Source organism: Martes martes (assembly GCF_963455335.1).
Source record: "Martes martes genome assembly, chromosome: 14".
Taxonomy (NCBI): Eukaryota; Metazoa; Chordata; class Mammalia; order Carnivora; family Mustelidae; genus Martes; species Martes martes.
Genome location: NC_137902.1, coordinates 44,220,258 through 44,237,320, shown reverse-complemented (window position 1 = coordinate 44,237,320; position 17,063 = coordinate 44,220,258). Strand labels below are relative to the sequence as shown.

The window sequence follows — 17,063 nt, the reverse complement described above, 5'->3', positions numbered from 1 at the left end:
CGTTGGGATTCTTTCTATGACAACGCTGGCTTGCCAATTATCATCCTTTACCCTTCGCTTGTGAGGACACACATACGGGGGAGGGGTTGGCCCAGAACCAATTCTCAGGGACCGCTGCCGCTCAAATCCCTCTTTCTGCTCCCCACCCCTCCCTTGGTTATGCAACTCTTTTCTAATTTGGCTCTTAGCCACAACCGTTTGGATTCTGGGAACTTAATCCTGCCCGATTGGGCTGAAATGAATGAAAAAGGGTTCCATTCCAGCTTCACAAAGGCTGCACTGTCCAACTAATGAATGTGTTCCTTCTACTTGGGCCAAAAGCACAGTTTAGGGCAGGGGCAGCAAGAAGGAGCCCAAGGCCTAGCATAATCACCTGCATGTGCCTGCACGTGGAATGGCCCTTTAAAAGGTGGGGCCTGGCTTAGTGAGCCAGAGAAGAGCTGGGTGGCAGGGACAAGGGCCCAGCATGGCAGAATCTGGGTCCCTGCCCACCGGCTTCGGGGAGCTGGAGGTGTTGGCTGTGGGGACGGTGCTGCTGGTAGAAGGTGAGCAAGGAAGGGCCTGGGTGGAGGAGGGACCCAGTGGGCTCCCAGATTCAGGCCACAGCTACGGAGCTGACAAGCAGAGGTCCCCAAACCCTACTCCTCTGTCCCCAAACCCTACACCCAAACCCTACACCTACACCCATGGGGCTTCTGATGGGTGCACCTGTGGGATGCAGGCTGGGAGCTGAGAGAAACCAGTAAGGCTCAGAGAGTCTGCCCAGAACATAACCAAGAACCAGGCTCAGGCCTTTTCTTGTCCCTCCAGCTGGGTTAAAGTTTAACCCACTCCCTGAAAATCCTGCTAAGAATCTCATGTAAGCTCAGGCCTCTGGCAGGCTCTGGAGACAGACAGCTCTGTCACCTGCTCTCCACGTGACTATAACCAAGTCAGCCAGGTTCTTGGACCCCACGTGGGTGATCTTGAAGGTTAGGAGGGGTCATGGGTGCAAAGGTCTAGCCTCAACAGACACTCAGGATTTAATCTCATTTGCCCCCATCCTTTCCATCTCCACATTGCTCCCGTCATCTCCATTCCCCAGCTCTAAGCATTTCCATTCCAGGGGCTGCCTAACTTCCTGAGGGGCCCATCTTAGCCCAGAATCCCTCAGATGCTCCCCGAGGCCAGAGCTGACCCTGGAGACCTGGTGCTGGGTCAGTTCACAACTGTTAATCAGGAATGCAGCCCTTATTCACACCTGAACCAGAGAGATCGTCAACCTGTTTCCTCCCCCAAGGAGAACTGACATTGGGGAGGGAGTGGCAGCCCCTAGGCCCATCCCGAAGGCCCTGGACACCATTGTCTGGGGGTCCTGCCTCTCTCCCTCTCTTCTAGGAACCCTACAATCCAGCAACCCTCTCAGTCTTCAGTCGTACCTTGAAACTTTACCACTTTAAGTCTCTGCACATGCTGTTCCCCTTGTCTTGAATGCTCTTCCACACCCTGTCCTCCCAGTAAACACTCGCATTTTTGAAGGCAGGATTCCTCCCTATTCCTCCCTTTCGATGGGGAAGCCAGGGTTCAGAGACCTAAAGGAGCAGCAAGTGAGAGACCAAGCTAAAGCTCCAGGTCTGGTCTGCCTGCTGCCTAAGGTTGCCCCCTCCAGCCCACCTCACCACCTGCCGTCCCAGGCAGCCCCCAGCTCAGAACTCAGACCCTTCTCCCAGCTCTCCCTAATGTTGCTGAACGGCCCTCGGAGTGGCATTTTGGAATTAAACAGATGTGAGTCTTAGTCCCAGCTCTGCCACACTCACCAGCTGTGTGCTTAGGGCAAGCCAACTAGTCACTCTAAGCCTGTTTCCCGGCTGCACACGGAGAGGACAGCATCCAGGTGAACATTGAGCAGGAGGACCCAAAGAAAGTTCTCGGTCCTCTACGCAGATAAGTGTCAGCAGCTGTCGGTGACTGCGACTGTTCCAGCATGAACCGCGCTGCACCTTATTGCTTTCTTCCTTACTTTTGAGTCAGGAGGAGGCAGGATATGCGTCTTATGACCGATGGTATCTGAGAACCAGCGCTTCTCAGATATGTTTGACGAGCTGCACCGACAAGGTTGCTGAGCATGAAGGGGCAGGAGGCTGAGGCTCCGTCCACCCCAGGCCCTTGGTTTTGACCCCAGTCGGCCTCTCCAGCCCTGACACCTGCATCCCCCTTCTTTCCAGCGCTCACCGGCCTCTGCCTCAATAGTTTCACCATCCTCTCTTTCTGCAAGATGCCAGAGCTGCGGACCCCTACCCACCTGCTGGTGCTGAGCCTGGCTCTGGCAGACTCTGGGATCAGCCTGAACGCCCTCGTTGCAGCCACAGCCAGCCTCCGCCGGTACCAGCTCCCCCCACCCCCTGGGGCCTGACCGCTGGGCACTGGGCACTGGGTACCGGGCAGCCAAGCCAGAGGCATTTTCCCCTCCTATAGAAAACCGTAGCGGACAGGGTGGGCAGGCAGTACACAGCTCAATCTGAATTCCACACTATCCCTGAAGACCCACGGCTGATTTCTGGAGCACAGGAGTTGCTCAAAACCCACCCACAGACCTGGCAGAGTGTAGGGATGAAGGACACAGACCCTGCAAACAGGCTGCCTCAATGTGAGTGCTGGCTATCTCTTGGTTTCTGCTGTAAGTTGAATATTATTCTCCAGCTCATAGGGTGGCTGGAAGTATTCCCTTGATATTAGGTGGAAATAAGTGAAAATGATGCATGGCACGCAGGAAGCCCAACAGACGTCAAAATGCGGTTGGCTTTTACAAACCCAAGTGCCTAAAACCTCCTTAGATGCAAACCAGGATCTTTCAAGACGGTGTTGGGTATTTACAAATTGTTTTCTGAAGTGAACCTGCTCTGGGTCCAGGCACTCAAAGGGAGGCTGGAGCCCACCTGAGCCTGCGCGCCCAGGGCTGACCAGTCTGTGGGGTCGGGATCCGCGAGGATTTCCTGTCCTGATCTCCTCCTGCCCCTTCCAGGTTCTGGGAGGAGGCAGTAGAAGCTTTTAACACTTGCTTGGCCCTTGGGGCTGAGAGCGGGGAGCCCTGGGGTCTCCCCTCTGACCTTGCCTTCATCGGCTGTCTGACCTTGGCTCAGTGCCTCTTCTTCTCTGAGCCTGATTTCCCCTTTCTGTAGGATAAAGGCACGGGCTCTCTCCCCGGAACGCCCCATTTCCTGTGCCGGAGGCTTCTGACCACACAGAAAGACCCTTTGGTCTGAGCTGCAGAGAAAGACACTGAGCCCAGGCAGTTTGCATTGAGCTTCACTTGTTCAGCCCAGCGACTTGACCTCGGGGGCCCCTGTTTCCTTGTAGGGAAAACAGACAATGAAGCCCTCTTCTGGGGACCCGGGCCAACATTCAGGGGCGCGCCCTCCAAGCTCCTGAGGGGCAGGTGTGGGAGAAGGGCGGGGACAGAGGGAAGGGGTCGCCGGCCCCCGTGTCTCCCACAGGAGTTGGACCTATGGCTCCGATGGCTGCCAGGCTCATGGTTTCCAGGGCTTTGTGACGGCGCTGGCCAGCATCTGCAGCACCGCGGCCATCGCCTGGGGGCGCTATCACCACTACTGTACGCGTGAGTCCTGGTGCTCCCAGAGGGAGGGACGTTTGTGCGGTGAGAGTGAGCAGGACAAAGGTCTGCTCCGTGTTTCCCGGTCCAGGGGAGACTAGGTGGGCCTGAGTGTCCGTGAGTATGTGGAAAGGAAGGAGGCGGGGAGAGCGGACGGGAAAGGTGCCCCAGGCCCATGCTGGAATGTCAGTGCAGCATCAGGCAAGTCAGGAGTCCTCTCTGAACCTCTGTCTCCTCTAAGAGCAGATTTTTATAAGCAACCTCCCAGTTTTATTCTGAAAATCAACTGAGGTTGATTTTCTGTGTGTGTATGTGTGTGTGTGTGTGTGTGTTTGCGTGTGTGTGTGTGTAGTGGGCGTGTATCCCTGCACCTCACACTTCCGTGGGGCCTCCACATCTCAGGGCTTCATGAAGATCAGTCCAGCCCCAGATCTCTCCAAGCTGCACTGTCAAATGCCACCTTCATAACTGGCTATGTCACTGTCCGACCCGCTCTGTTATTTACTTGATTTTTTTTCTTAAAAGCGATTCATTTAAAAACACAAACACCTGCTCTAGTCTCATCCTAAACAATGTCTCTGAAATTACAACGTTAATGTCCTTACAATTTTAGTACACATTAAAATTTAAAAACATCTTCAACCACTGGCCATCTAGAATCCTGCTCCCCACCAGGGATATGTGAACAGACCTCAGAGAGCTGTGACTCCGCTAACCCTTATCACAAACCCCAACCCCAACTTGCAGACTGGGAAGCAGGGGCTCAGAGGTGTTAAGCCCTTCTCCAAGGTCACCCAGCTAGGAGAGGCAGAGCAGGCACTGGGCATGGCCGGAATGCCTCCCACGTCAGTCACTACTTTTGTCTCCTGGGCCCCACATCCCAACCTGTGGCTTTCTTGGCACGGAGCCTGCTGTGGTGGCTTTGGCCAGCATGGCCTGAAGCCCTGGGCAAGGCCCCTTTGGAATCTGCAGTTCTGCTCTCACCCCGCCCCCTGCCCCCCCCCCCCAACGCCACATACACCACCCACCCTACCCCCCGCCTCGGCAAAGTCACATACATCTCCCCAGGCCAGAAAGTTGATAGAAATGATAAGATTATAATTTCTAGAGGCAGGTGAGTCCCACTTGCCCCACTTGACCTCAGAGCTCCTCTCCTGCTGCTCCTATCCCAGTCTGGCCCCCAAGGCTCCCTCAGACCACTGTGTGCACACATATACACACATACACACTCACACACATGCACATACACAATGCACACCTCCTCGGACAGCAACACACTTCCCTCCCTCAGTATAGAGCAGTTGATCCCTATTCTGGGGTCCCTAGAGCAAAGCCTTTCCTGAGCTGGAGGGCACCGTGGAACAATATGAAAACAGGGGAGGGGGAAGGTGGGTGTCTGAGCTTATCAACTCCATACTGGATGACCCTGGACATATCACCGTGGTCATCCGTTTCCAAAGCCAAAGAGCAATACATCAGTTATGGTAACTATTAATCATTGTGTCCCAGTCAGGGGGAGGGGTGTCTCCGTCAGCTTGGGCCGCCATAACGAAATACCATACGTGGGTGCTGAAACAACAGAGATGGATTTCTCCTAGTTTCTCGGTGCTGGAAGTCTGAGCTCAGGGTTCCAGCATGGCTGGCTTCTGGCATCGTCTAGGCTTGCAGACAGCTGCCTTCCTGCTGTGTCACCTCATGGAGAAGAGAGATCATCTCTCTCTCTCTTTTAAAAAGATTTTATTTATTTATTTCACAGAGATCACAAGTAGGCAGAGAGGCAGGCCGAGAGAGAGGGGGAAGCAAGCTCCCCGCTGAGCAGAGAGCCCGATGTGGGGCTCGATCCCAGGACCCTGAGATGATGACTTGAGCTGAAGACAGAGGCTTTAACCAACTGAGCCACCCAGGCGCCCCGAGATCATCTCTCTTGTATCTTCTCACATAAGGGCATTAATCAAATCATGGGAGTTTCAACCTTGTGACCTAAGTACCTCCCAAAGATTCTCTCCTGGAATGCCATCACACGGCGGGGGAGGGGGGCAGGGAAGGGGAGGGCTTCCACACAGGAGTTTGGTCAAGGCTTAAACACTGAGTCCATAGCAGGAGGACACATTCAAGCAAACTGCCTCCAGGGCTGTTGTCAGGGGAACCAGTGTCCAGACAAGGGAAGGTGTAGATCTGCTCTTCTCTGCGGATCAAACCCCACTTGGAGTCCTGCCCTCTGCCCTGGGGTCTTGTCCACAAAAGAACATGACAAATAAACCACAGACAAATGAGGTTCAAGGGAAAAGCTTTCTGAAGCCAGGACCAGGAGGAACCACTGGATGGGAAGGGCTGGAGGAGGCTGCTACAGAGAGGGGCGTGGGAGGAGGGGACATGGAGGAGGTCAGGTCAGTGGGACTGGTCACATGAAAAGATGATGTTGGGACCAAGCTCCTGCCATCAGCACTGAGATGGCACCCCAAATCCTGAGAAGGTATCCTGGAAACAGGAACAGTGGCCTTTGTCTGAGCCACAGCCAAGGACCGTGGTAAGTCCAGACTTCTGCCTCCCTCCCTGTGACCCTTACCTGAACTGCACTGCCCATGCTTCTTCCCTAGTTGACCTGGGGAGGCATATTTGTTTTTTTGCTGCTCCCTCCTTCTCTGTGCCCTAAAGAAGGTGGTATAGAATGTCTCCCAGGAGACGTTCGCCACCTATTATCTCTTTTATTCTTCATAACCATCCTCTGAGACCTGGATTATCATTCCCATTTTGTGGAGGAGAAAATGGAGGCTCAGAGAAACTTTCAACTTGCCCAAGGCACTAAGCTAGGAGCATCAGAGCCAGGATTTAGGAACATTCTGTGTGACCATGAAGCCCATTCTTTGGCACGCCACCAAGCAAGTACCTCCTCTCCACCCTCCTCTTCCTCCTCTCTCCCATGCAGGCAGCCAACTGGCATGGAACACGGCAATCTCCTTGGTGATCTGTGTGTGGCTGTCTTCTGCCTTCTGGGCAGCACTGCCCCTCCTGGGCTGGGGCCGCTATGACTACGAGCCTCTGGGAACGTGCTGTACCCTGGACTATTCCCGGGGGGACAGGTGAGGTGGGAGGAGCAGCTTCAAGGCTCCCTTCCTTGGGAATCTTTGCTTTGAGTTCTTATAACAACATTGTCACAGCTGAAAATCCACATGGGGAAATGTCAACATGTGCCAGATAATCTCAACTCCTTGGTCATGAAACCCACTTGCAAGCAGACAGTGGGACTAGGCAAAGCCCATTCTGCAAGCCGGACAAGTGATGGGCATGTGATGCAAATAATTAAATAACAACAAATATAAAGTTGTGCCCCAAAAGGAGTAGTACCCAGTGAGCTGCTGGCCTGTGTGAGTCACTGAGTCACAGTCAGCCATCACTGAGCCCCATGACCCCTTTGCCATCTTCAGTGCAGCCAGGCTGTTCCAGCCCGGACTTGATCAGTTTCTTAAGGCAGTTGTGTCCTTTGTTCAATACAAAGAACGTTAAGGTCTTTGCATTGGGAGGGACCTCCTTGGCATAGAGTTTAGTTCTCTGAATTTCCTGAGCACCTGCTGCGAGCCAACCCCTGGGCCAAGCCCTAGAGAGACAAGATTGATGCATGATGGCCCCCACCATCACGGAGCCTGTGTCCGGTTCTGCCCCATCCATGTGGCTCTGGAGACACCAGGGCCTAGAAAAACCCTTTAGAGGACACCTTGGGGAGGGGCCACATAGGCTCCAGCCCCGCTCTTGCTTCTACTAGAGTCATGTTGCATTCATCTGCTTTACATGTCTACTCATGACCTATCTGCCCCTGATGACAGGCTTTCCAGATGAAACCTGCTTGAGACCCCAAGTCTGGTACAAGTGTCCTTCCAGGGCACTCCCTACAGGTGTCCTCCCGGCCAGTGTCCAGTCCTCTGGCAGCCTTTCCTCCTACCCCTCCCTACTGGGCAGCACCAAGGTAACACAGTCTTCCCTTCACAGAATGGGAGTCTACCTTCCTGGGACTCCCACCTGTTCCTGATCAGCCCTCCCACTTTCCCATGACCCTTCCTGGGACCCCAGGCTCTCCTGTGGTCCTTTCAGTGATTTCTTCAGTGACAGTGTCCAGTCTCTTTGTCATCTCCAGACCCCTTTCAAGTCCCTGTGCCAGGAGCATTCCTTGAATGATCCTCCCTCTTGGTCCATTGACCTATCCTCCCCTTGGTAAACGTGTTTCCCAAACTGAAGTGTCCCGTTCTCCATGCTTGGGGCATATACAGAAAGCAGGCCTGAGTACCTGAAATGCCCAACAGAAAGTTGAAGGAGGACTCCCCCTCATCTCAGCTCTCTGGCTCTTAAAGGCAAGTTCAAGAAGGACCTAGTGGCTCCCTGTCTCTAAGGGGAGTCTGTGTGGGACCTGGGGGCGACCGCACTCAGAGCTTTTATCTGATGAGAACAGTTCCTCACATGTGGCTGTCTCCAGCGAAGGCTAATACGCCTTCAAGGGCAGCTGTCCTCCCCCATCCCCAGAGATGACCCTGACTCCTCTACCCCCTCTGCCTGCAGAAACTTCATCAGCTTCCTCTTCACCATGGCCTTTTTCAACTTCTTCCTGCCTCTCTTCATCACAATCATATCATATCAGCTCATGGAGCAGAAACTCAGGAAGATGGGCCACCTCCAGGTAAGGATCAGTGCCAGAGAGGAAGAAATCCCTCTGTCCCTCTAGGGAACATGACTGATGTGAGAGACAGTAGTTAGGGGTTTTCTGTGTTTTCAGTGATCAGGAAAAAATTCAGCATTCACAGAGCTTGGGCTGTTGGGTCAGGAATGTCCCCTCCCCGTTGCTGGGCATCACCAAGACCCAAGAGGAAGGGTCAGGACTTCTCAGACTTATCGGATCCCAGAACCTTGAGAGTCAGGGCACCCTGCCAGACCCCATTCATGCTTCGCATTTCATTCTTCCCAAGGACTTGGGGGTAGGCCCAAAATGACATACGTTTCAAATATTCCTTTTAAATTGCTCCAAGATGTTTCATTTAATCACAGACTGTTATCCAGAACATAAAATCACACCTGCAAGCACATTTGTCCAAGAAAAACAATCCTTCAAGAAAAAAAAAGAAAAACCCCTCCTGGTCATTCCTGAATTTCTGCATTTAATAGTCCCTTTCCACAATTTTCTTTTGTCCCCTCGACAATCTCTAGCAGATGAGCCATAAGAAGCAACCAAGTTTCCAAAAAAAAAAAAAAAAAAATCAGATACTAATACTACTTTTCTGTGTATGATGACATTCCATCTTTGCAACTACTCTCTAAAGAAGGTTTTGTTATCACTTTGCCACAGGCTAGAAAATTGAGGCTATAATAAGGGCTTGTTAAGTAACTAGCTATAAGCCAGGAAGCTAGTAATAACAGTATTGGATCAAACCCAGGTCTGGGACTCCATGACCCAAGTGGTCATAGTGCATAAAAGAAACACTCAATCTTTGTTGAGACACTTAATCTGCCACATTATTTTTTTTTCCTTGTGAATTGGAAAAGGACTGTACAAATCGATTTTAGCTGGAGATCCAGGTTGCTCAGAGTCAGCGGAAGGACGAGAGCTGGGCCGAGACAGGAATCGTGGGTGGCTCTGGGCTCCTGCTGCCCTGCCCCTCACCACCTCCGGGTGTCCTCAGAGCTGCCCGTCCAAGCACTACCTGGGTGCTCAAAGTCACCACGTTTACTGGAAATTCAATGGGCCAGGAGACAGGGCTGCCACACCGGTGTGATTTTTCCCCTCCCCGGCCTGTCGTGAAACCATCAGTTCCCTCAGCATCAGCAGAGGTCGCGGCGCGTGGGCCAGGGACCTCAGTCAAGGGCAGGCCAGCCTCCGGAGGTGCTGAGGCTTCAATGCTCCTCCGGCCTCTGCGAAGCACATTTTTCTTTCTTTTCTTTTCTTTTGGAATGAGGGAGGGGCAATTCAAGAGAATAAATGTCTCCCAACTAACATATTTTTATTTCATGAAAGAAATGTGCCCTCTTTCAAGTTAAGTCACCTTCTTCATTAAAGGGAGACGCAAAGAGAAAATAGGCACTGATTTTCAGCTTCAGCATTTCAACATCTGAATGTGCGGGGGGCGGGGGGAGCCAGAACCACAGCTTCCATCCTGAAAACAGATCGCAAGTCGTACGCCTCCCTTTGGTCGGAGGCGGCACCACAGGGCTCGCTCCCTGGTTTGTCTCACACCCTGCAAAGCCGCTTTGAACCGGGGACGGGTAGATCCACCAGGTGGCTGCAGCTGCCCTAGGGTGATGGCCAGCGGGTTCTGGGACTGAGCTGTGAAGGCAGCTCAGCCTGAGGATCCTCACTCACCCAGACACACTCACGGAGCCCAGAGTTCCTCAGAAAGAGCATGGACCAGGAAGGGAGCTCATTATCCACCCCTAGTCCCTGCCTCCAGGTAAGTGAAGCATTATCAAACCATTTTTGCAAACAAGACAACTGAGGTCAAGTGAGGTTAAATGACAGGTTTAGGGTCACACAGCTTACCTGCCAGAGAGGTCCATCTGGCCCCGAGCTCCTCTGCAGGCTCAGCGCCTTTCCCACAGCTGGGTCACACCGCCCCGCCCTGCTGAGTGCCCACCTCCCTCCCCATGGGGGGCTGCAGCCAGCTAGAGCAAGCCAGCGCCTCTCTCCCGTGACCATCTCTCCGCAGGTGAACACCACTCTGCCGGCCAGGACGCTGCTGTTCGGCTGGGGCCCCTATGCCCTCCTGTATCTCTCTGCAACGATCGTGGATGTGAGATCCATCTCCCCCAAGCTGCTGATGGTACAGAGCTCTCCCGGACCCAGAGTTAGAACTCTCTCCATCTCTGTGTCTCTCTGGCTTGCACCATTTCTCTTTCCTGCTTTCTGGCCTCCCGGTAGTCTTTTCCTTTTTCCTTAGAACACCCATATTGCACTGGGAATTTGCTTCTCTTGGGGGCCACACGGGGCTGCTGCTTGACATTGCCTCACATGAGAGGACAGGGACAGCCACACTCTGGGACCAAGGCTGAGACTGGTGCTCAGGACGGGGGGGTGCTTCCATGCCTCATCTGCCAACAGGTCAAGGAGGCCTTGGGAGTTGCAGAATCCAGCCCAGGACAGATAACTGGTGGCTGTGGCGTGTGGGGTGAGGGTGGGACTGGGGTCACCAAGTGGGACCAGGGAGAGGAGCTGAGGCTGTGAGGCTTCTTCCCTGAACTTTTCTGTCCCAACAGGTGCCTGCCCTCATTGCCAAAACAGTGCCCACGATTAATGCCATCAACTACGCCCTGGGCAGTGAGATGGTCCACAAGGGCATTTGGCAGTGCTTCTCACCCCAGAGAAGTGAGCGGGACCGAGCCCGGTGAGGTTCTCTGGGGGGCTGCTCAGACCCAGGCCCACCCCGACACCCTGGACTGAGCCCCATGCTAGGAGGCTGCCCCAGACTCCTGCCCAGCAGCCTCAGAAGCCAAGCTCCAGACACACGTTCACTGCTGCCCCCGCCCCCCCACCCCGCCGGGAGGGCCCTGTTTTGTCTGGCCCTCAGTCAGACATGGGGTATTCAGAGAGCACCCAGACAACATGGGAGGACCTGCGACTTTGACGCCAGACAGACCTGAGTTTCCATCACAGCCCTCCAAACAGAGGCCGAGAGACCTTGGGAAAGTCACTCCCTCTGAACTGAGCTTCCTGACCAGTAACATAAGGTCTCCACTGGGCTGCTGTGAGATTTAAGCAAGATAACGCGTACTCACCATGTACAGGGAACTTCACTAAAAAAGCTGTCAGGGTTCCAAGTCTTACGTAGAAAGGCATGAAAGCCCCTGGTTTCTTGTGGGAGGGCCACCAGGCAGTCAGTGTTCCAATGCCACTTATTAAATTGAGATCTGGTGCAAGCGACCGCGTCTGTGTGTGCATCTGTTTCCCGGCTTGGGAGGGGTGGTGACCAGCATGGTGACTTCACCGTGCAGAAGGGACCAGAACATCACGTGGTGCATTAAGTGCACACTGACGGTTAGCCACCAGCACCCGCCAGCCAATGACAGCCAGCTGCATGCTGCTTAGTTGCCAGCATTAAAAAATCAAGATAATGTATTTAAAAGCCCAGATGTCTGAAGATAAGGTCCCACCAGTCTGGGGGAGGCTCCATGGTGACAGTCTGTAGAACTTGGGGCAGCTCTGCCCTTTGCCTGGGGCTTGTCCCCTTCCATCAGTGACAGCTTGTATGTTCCCTGCAGAGCCTGTAAGCGTCTGGGTTTGTGACAGTGGGGTCCCCATTCCTGGATGGACATCTGCACCTCCAGCAGAGTCAGAGTTTCAGGGACAATGTGTGGCAGGTGCGCAGATGTGTGGGGGGGACCCGTTGCCCCAGAGGGAAATGGAGGTGGTTGGCGGGGAGGTGGTGCATTCTGCAGAAGGTCTGATGATGAAGAGCCGGCTGCCCCAGGCACCTTGGATGCAGGGAAAATGAAAGTTCAACCCCCAGAAGCTGAGCAGGGAAGAAACAGAATAGAGTGGTCACGAGGACAGCATCTGGGGGCCCTGTGCGCCAGCACCTGCCTCTCAGCTTTGCAGATGCGGAAAATCAGGTCACATAAGCATGACTCATAAGAAGTCTGCACTCCGCAGAGGCTGGCTCAGTCATTTTGCAAAACCAGGTGAAATGGAGAGGGAAGCAGCTGTCCCACAGCTGTTTTCTAGACCATGCCCTGAGCTGGGTGCTGTAGAGACAGGAAGCCATTCAGCCTCAACCCAGTGACCTGTCAGATTCCTAGTCATAGGCCTGGCAGTGGGCACTGAGAGGGGGAGTCCTGGGGCCTGCGCTGGGTTCACACACAAGCTGAGTGGGTGGCCACAAAGGTGACAGTGTCCAGAGTCCAGAGATACTGACCCTTCCCCCACAGTCCACGAGTCCTTAAATTGTCTTTACTAAGGACCCACCCTTCACTCCACCATTAAAAACACTAACTCCGAAAGGTGGGACAAGGGAACACAGTGAGAAGAGAAGGGAGGGACACCCAGACTCAGAGAGAGAAGGGGGAGAGATGAAAGGGCTGAAGATGCCCAGCGAGAGTAGCCAGTGTCCCCACACAGACTCTGCCCCTACCTGTGATCAAAGAGGTGCAGGGGCAGGTTGGCCAGGCATGGTAAAGGACACCCATAGCTCCTGCCCCGTATCCTAAGCCTGTGTAGAGGGGAGAAGGTGGGCTCTGGGCATGTCCACCCTGGATTGGGTTGGCAGGAGATAGCAGGGGCTGAAGCAGTACCCTATGCGGAATGACCAAAACCCCATGGGAAGCCCCAAGCCTATTTCCACCCCTGCCTCTCACCCACAGAATGGGTTTAGGGCACCTTATTTCCTTTGAGCTTTACTGCCCATGTCCCAAAGCATTTTCAGGATCTCAAGTCCTTGTGGACACTATGTGCAGAGCCTCTCCTCTGCCCTCCTTGTCACCACCCACCAGCACCCACCCTGCCTTTCCATGGAGCCACTCACCTCCCAGGCCAGAGGGACAAAAGAGGTGGCTGGGTCCTTTCTGACGCCCACCTCCCTGCCAGCCCTTGGGACAGGCACCGGGCTGGGAGAGGAATTAGAGCTGTTTCCTGGAAGAGTCAGCACCTGAAAAAAGTTAGAGCACAGCCCCCAAAGCCCTGGAAGCTTCTGGGGCTCCCCCTCCTCTGCCAGCCACCCCCCCTCCCCCACCCAAGACCCATTCATGGTGCTCAAAATGCCTGCTGATTTTCTCCATGTTCACTGTAGACTATGTCGGGAACTTCCACAGTCAGGAAAACACGTGAAGAAATCAGTTACTTCTGTCTCCTTGACGTGTTTGTTTCCTGGCCCCTTCTGTTCATTGATTTCAGTGAGCGCCTCTCCCCCCACCCAACTATCCTCCCACCCCAGGCTTGGGTTGAGCAATCTACACCCCCCACCCATCCTGTTCCTTTCCTCCATGTGCATAGTGGCCTCCAGTGCCACTAGCAGGGACAGTGCTCTGCTCTCTCCACACAGATACAACTGGCTTTGGAAGACATGCCAGCCTTGTCCCCCAGCCCACACCATCCATCACTGTTGCCGTCATGCTCTCCCCAAGCTCCTGCTTGGACCACATGGTGGCAAACATGCCGTGTCTGTGTCAGACCCTGGGCTGATGGGGTGAAACAGGTCCGAGATCCTTTCTAGTCACCCCAGAAAAAGTCCATGCCTCTTTATCTCTTCCTAGCTTTTGTGGGTAAAAACTGTGCTAATCTGGCTAAGAAGGTTCAAAAGTAGAGATTACCGTCCAGCTATGTCCATGCAAGTAGAGTCAGATGTAGTCATCAGCATTATCAACATTACCCAGAAGTTTCCTTCAGAATCTTTGCAAATCTTACATCAAAATGAAACTTTTCGGGCACCTGGGTGGCTCAGTGGGTTAAAGCCTCTGCCTTCAGCTCAGGTCATGATCCCAGGGTCCTAGGATCAAGCCCTGCATCAGGCTCTCTGCTCAGCAGGGAGCCTGCTTCCTCCTCTCTCTCTGCCTGCTTCTCTGCCTACTTGTGATCTCCGTCTGTCAAATAAATAAATAAAATCTTAAAAAAAAAAAGAAACTTTTCCCCCATTCTATGGAAATTAAGCATGCCCTCTGAGGGTCTCTGTATGTTTGGTTTAGTCCCGTGTTTCAGTAGAATTATCCCCCACTGACTCTCAATGTGCAGAGCATTTCAGCCCCATTCTGGATTTTCCTGTAAGTTTCTGCGGCTTGACTTGGCAACCTCTATGTCTCCAGTAATTTAAAAATGTAACCTATGGGGGAAGAGAGCCCTGTGCATGCTGTCATGCGTGGTGATGCGGCCTCAGCCCTGCCATCCTGTCACTGGGGGGGGGGGGGGGGAGGGGGGGGTTGCTGGGTGAATCCCGAGCCCTCTCTGGCCTGTCCTGTCTTCATTTCGCCTTCCTCTTCATCATCTCAGTCCGAGCGGGGCTCTGACAAGGGCACAAGGCTTTCAGACTCTACCAAAAGTCTGTTTTCATCCCCTCCTAAAATCCATATGTTGAAGCCTTAACCCCCAATGTGACTATATTTGGAGAGAGAGTCTTTACAGAAATGATCAAGATGAAATGAGGTCATAAGGGAGAGGCCCTGATCTAATAGGACTAATCTCTTTGTAAGAGGAGACACTAGAGAATGCTCCCCCACCCCCCTGCATAAGCCCCAGGCAAAGGCCAAAGGAGGACACAGTGAGAAGAGGAATGTCTGCCAGCCAGGAGGAGAGCTCTCCCCAGACACGGCCCTGATGGCACCTTGATCTTGGACTTGAACATCCAGAACTATGAGACAATAAACGTCTGCTGTTAAAGCGACCCAGCCAGTGGTCTTTGGTTACAGCAGCCATAGCCGACTAATACAATGTTACACCAAAGCTCATTGTTCAAAACAGATGACAGCAGAGGGAAGGAGTGCCCAACTGTTGCCACCTGCTCACCAGCACCCACAGAACTCAGCCAGTCTCCCTTCTGCAGAACCTGGAATTATACGAAATTCAATTTAAAAGGCACAAAATTTGTCTTCTAGGATCACCTACCCCTCTCAGATCCATTTTTTAAAAGATTTATTTATTTATTTATTTATTTATTTATTTATTTGAGAGAAAGCAAGCAAGCACAAGGAGGAAGGGGCAGAGGAAGAAGCAGACTCCCCTCTGAGCAGGACACCTGACTTGGGGACTCCATCCCAGGACTCCAGGATCATGACCTGAGCTGAAGGCAGGTGCTTAACTGGCTGAGACACACAGGCACCCCCCTCAAATCCATTTATTTTGGAGTTCATTTTTGTAAGGAAATATAAGTACAGTGGAAGGATATCCCCCACCCCACCCCATTTCTTGCTGGGAAAGATGGCTCTGCCTGTTGACAAATAGACTTAAATCAAAGTCACAAACAAAATAGCAAGTTATCTCTGAGGTATAGGAATGTATAATCCCTAGCCTCCTCCCTCTCCTCCCCAAATCCCCACTGGAACAATTTTTCTGGGGAGGGGAGAGACTGTGTGATTGATTGATTGGCAAAAAAAAAAAAAAAAAAAAGAATGTAAATTAATTATAGCTTAAACTACATCTATACTTTTGCTTAAAAGTAAGGAGATTTTTCCAAATTTTCCACATAGAGAAACAAATTCAGTAGAAAGGTAACAGGCCTCATTTATTTATACCTTCCTCCTTGCCATGAAATTGATGATTTCTGTTGTTTTTCCTGTTAGAGACACTCCTGTTTCAATTTGCTCCAATACAAGTTCACTCTCCCTCCCATCAAACTGACTCCAGTATTATTTTCCCTACCTCAGTAAATATCATTATTCTCTTTCCTGTCATATAAGCTAAATGAAAAGAAAATGAGGAGAAAAAGCAAAGATTTGATACGCATAAATACTTGGCAGGTTAGGACCACGCAGTGCTTAGCTTCTACCACAAGGTGGCAGTGCGAACTCAATGATAAATTTCATCCGCAGCGTTTGCTCTGGAGGTGCCTTTCAGAAGAGCCTGGGAGTTCCCTAGTGAGGCAATATGGGTGATTCTTGATTCCTGCAGGATCTCAGGCAAGTTTTCTTTTCTGCTCTTGGTACAGAAACCTGATGTCTAGCTGTTTTCTACCTCAGATGATGTGATTCCCCATCTCTCCTTGAAGGGAACAAAATTGTATGCCCATTAACCAGAGAACGCCCAGATGGCCCTACAGAGTCCCCCTTTTCTTTGCCTACAGAACAGTCACTGGAAGTCTACCAAATATAAACCTCCCAAGTCTTCCTGCACACAGGATTTCGTCAGGAGGACATTCTAAATATTATGCTCAGAGAAGCAGCCTGAGCCTCCGGAAATGTGCAGTAAATGGCATTTGGTGATGGTAATGTTCCTAAGATCACGAGTGCTGGAAAAGCCTTGGATGAAGGCCAAAGTCATAATCCCTAAATCTTCCCTTTCCTCTTGGTTGTGGTAACTTTCTGTTCCCATCGTAAGCTGCTCCCTGGCCCTGACACCACACACCTGTTCTTTCCTCCATCTATCCAGCTGCTCCTACAATGGCCTCCATTATCTCCCTGCAAGGCACCCTTAGCCCAGCTGCCCCTCCCTCTGCTGCTGTGGAAACACATGCAAGTCCTTCACTCCTCTAGGTAAGAGGCAGCCTGGCTGCTTGGAAAGCACTTAAGTGTGGGCATTGGAGAGACCGAGGCATGAGTCCAGGATTTGCCTTTTATTCAGTGTGTGAACAAGTTGGAGCAAGGGTCTTATCTCTGAGTTTATTCCATGCCCACCAAAATGGAGTCACGGGCTGTCATAAAATGTAAAGCACATGGTGATGGTCAACAGATATTCGAGTCCCTCCATCAGGGACCTTATCAGCTATTCCTTGTTATCCCCTGATTTATCTTCTTAGTCACTCAAGAAAGGGGTAATAGGAAAATTATGAAGGTTGAGAGGCAACTGTATGCAGCATGCATCAAA

General features: G+C 52.3%; 1 protein-coding gene across 1 annotated transcript; it reads left to right on the top strand.

Moving 5' to 3' along the window:
* The first annotated feature begins 432 nt into the window (after window positions 1-432).
* Window positions 433-11,483, top strand: RGR (retinal G protein coupled receptor). The gene is made up of 7 exons (XM_080822465.1): window positions 433-545; window positions 2,205-2,361; window positions 3,474-3,595; window positions 6,516-6,669; window positions 8,138-8,255; window positions 10,273-10,386; window positions 10,820-11,483. Exons 1-7 carry the CDS (start codon window positions 467-469, stop codon window positions 10,949-10,951), a joined length of 876 nt encoding a protein of 291 aa, XP_080678591.1. The 5' UTR covers window positions 433-466; the 3' UTR covers window positions 10,952-11,483.
* The last annotated feature ends 5,580 nt before the right edge of the window (window positions 11,484-17,063 follow it).

Excerpts from the sequence above, each read along its gene's own strand:
- RGR (XM_080822465.1), top strand. The coding sequence starts at position 467 with ATGGCAGAATCTGGGTCCCTGCCCACCGGCTTCGGGGAGCTGGAGGTG. Across the intron at positions 3,596-6,515 it reads CTATCACCACTACTGTACGC|GCAGCCAACTGGCATGGAAC; the intron begins GTGAGTCCTGGT and ends TCTCCCATGCAG. Across the intron at positions 6,670-8,137 it reads GACTATTCCCGGGGGGACAG|AAACTTCATCAGCTTCCTCT; the intron begins GTGAGGTGGGAG and ends CTCTGCCTGCAG.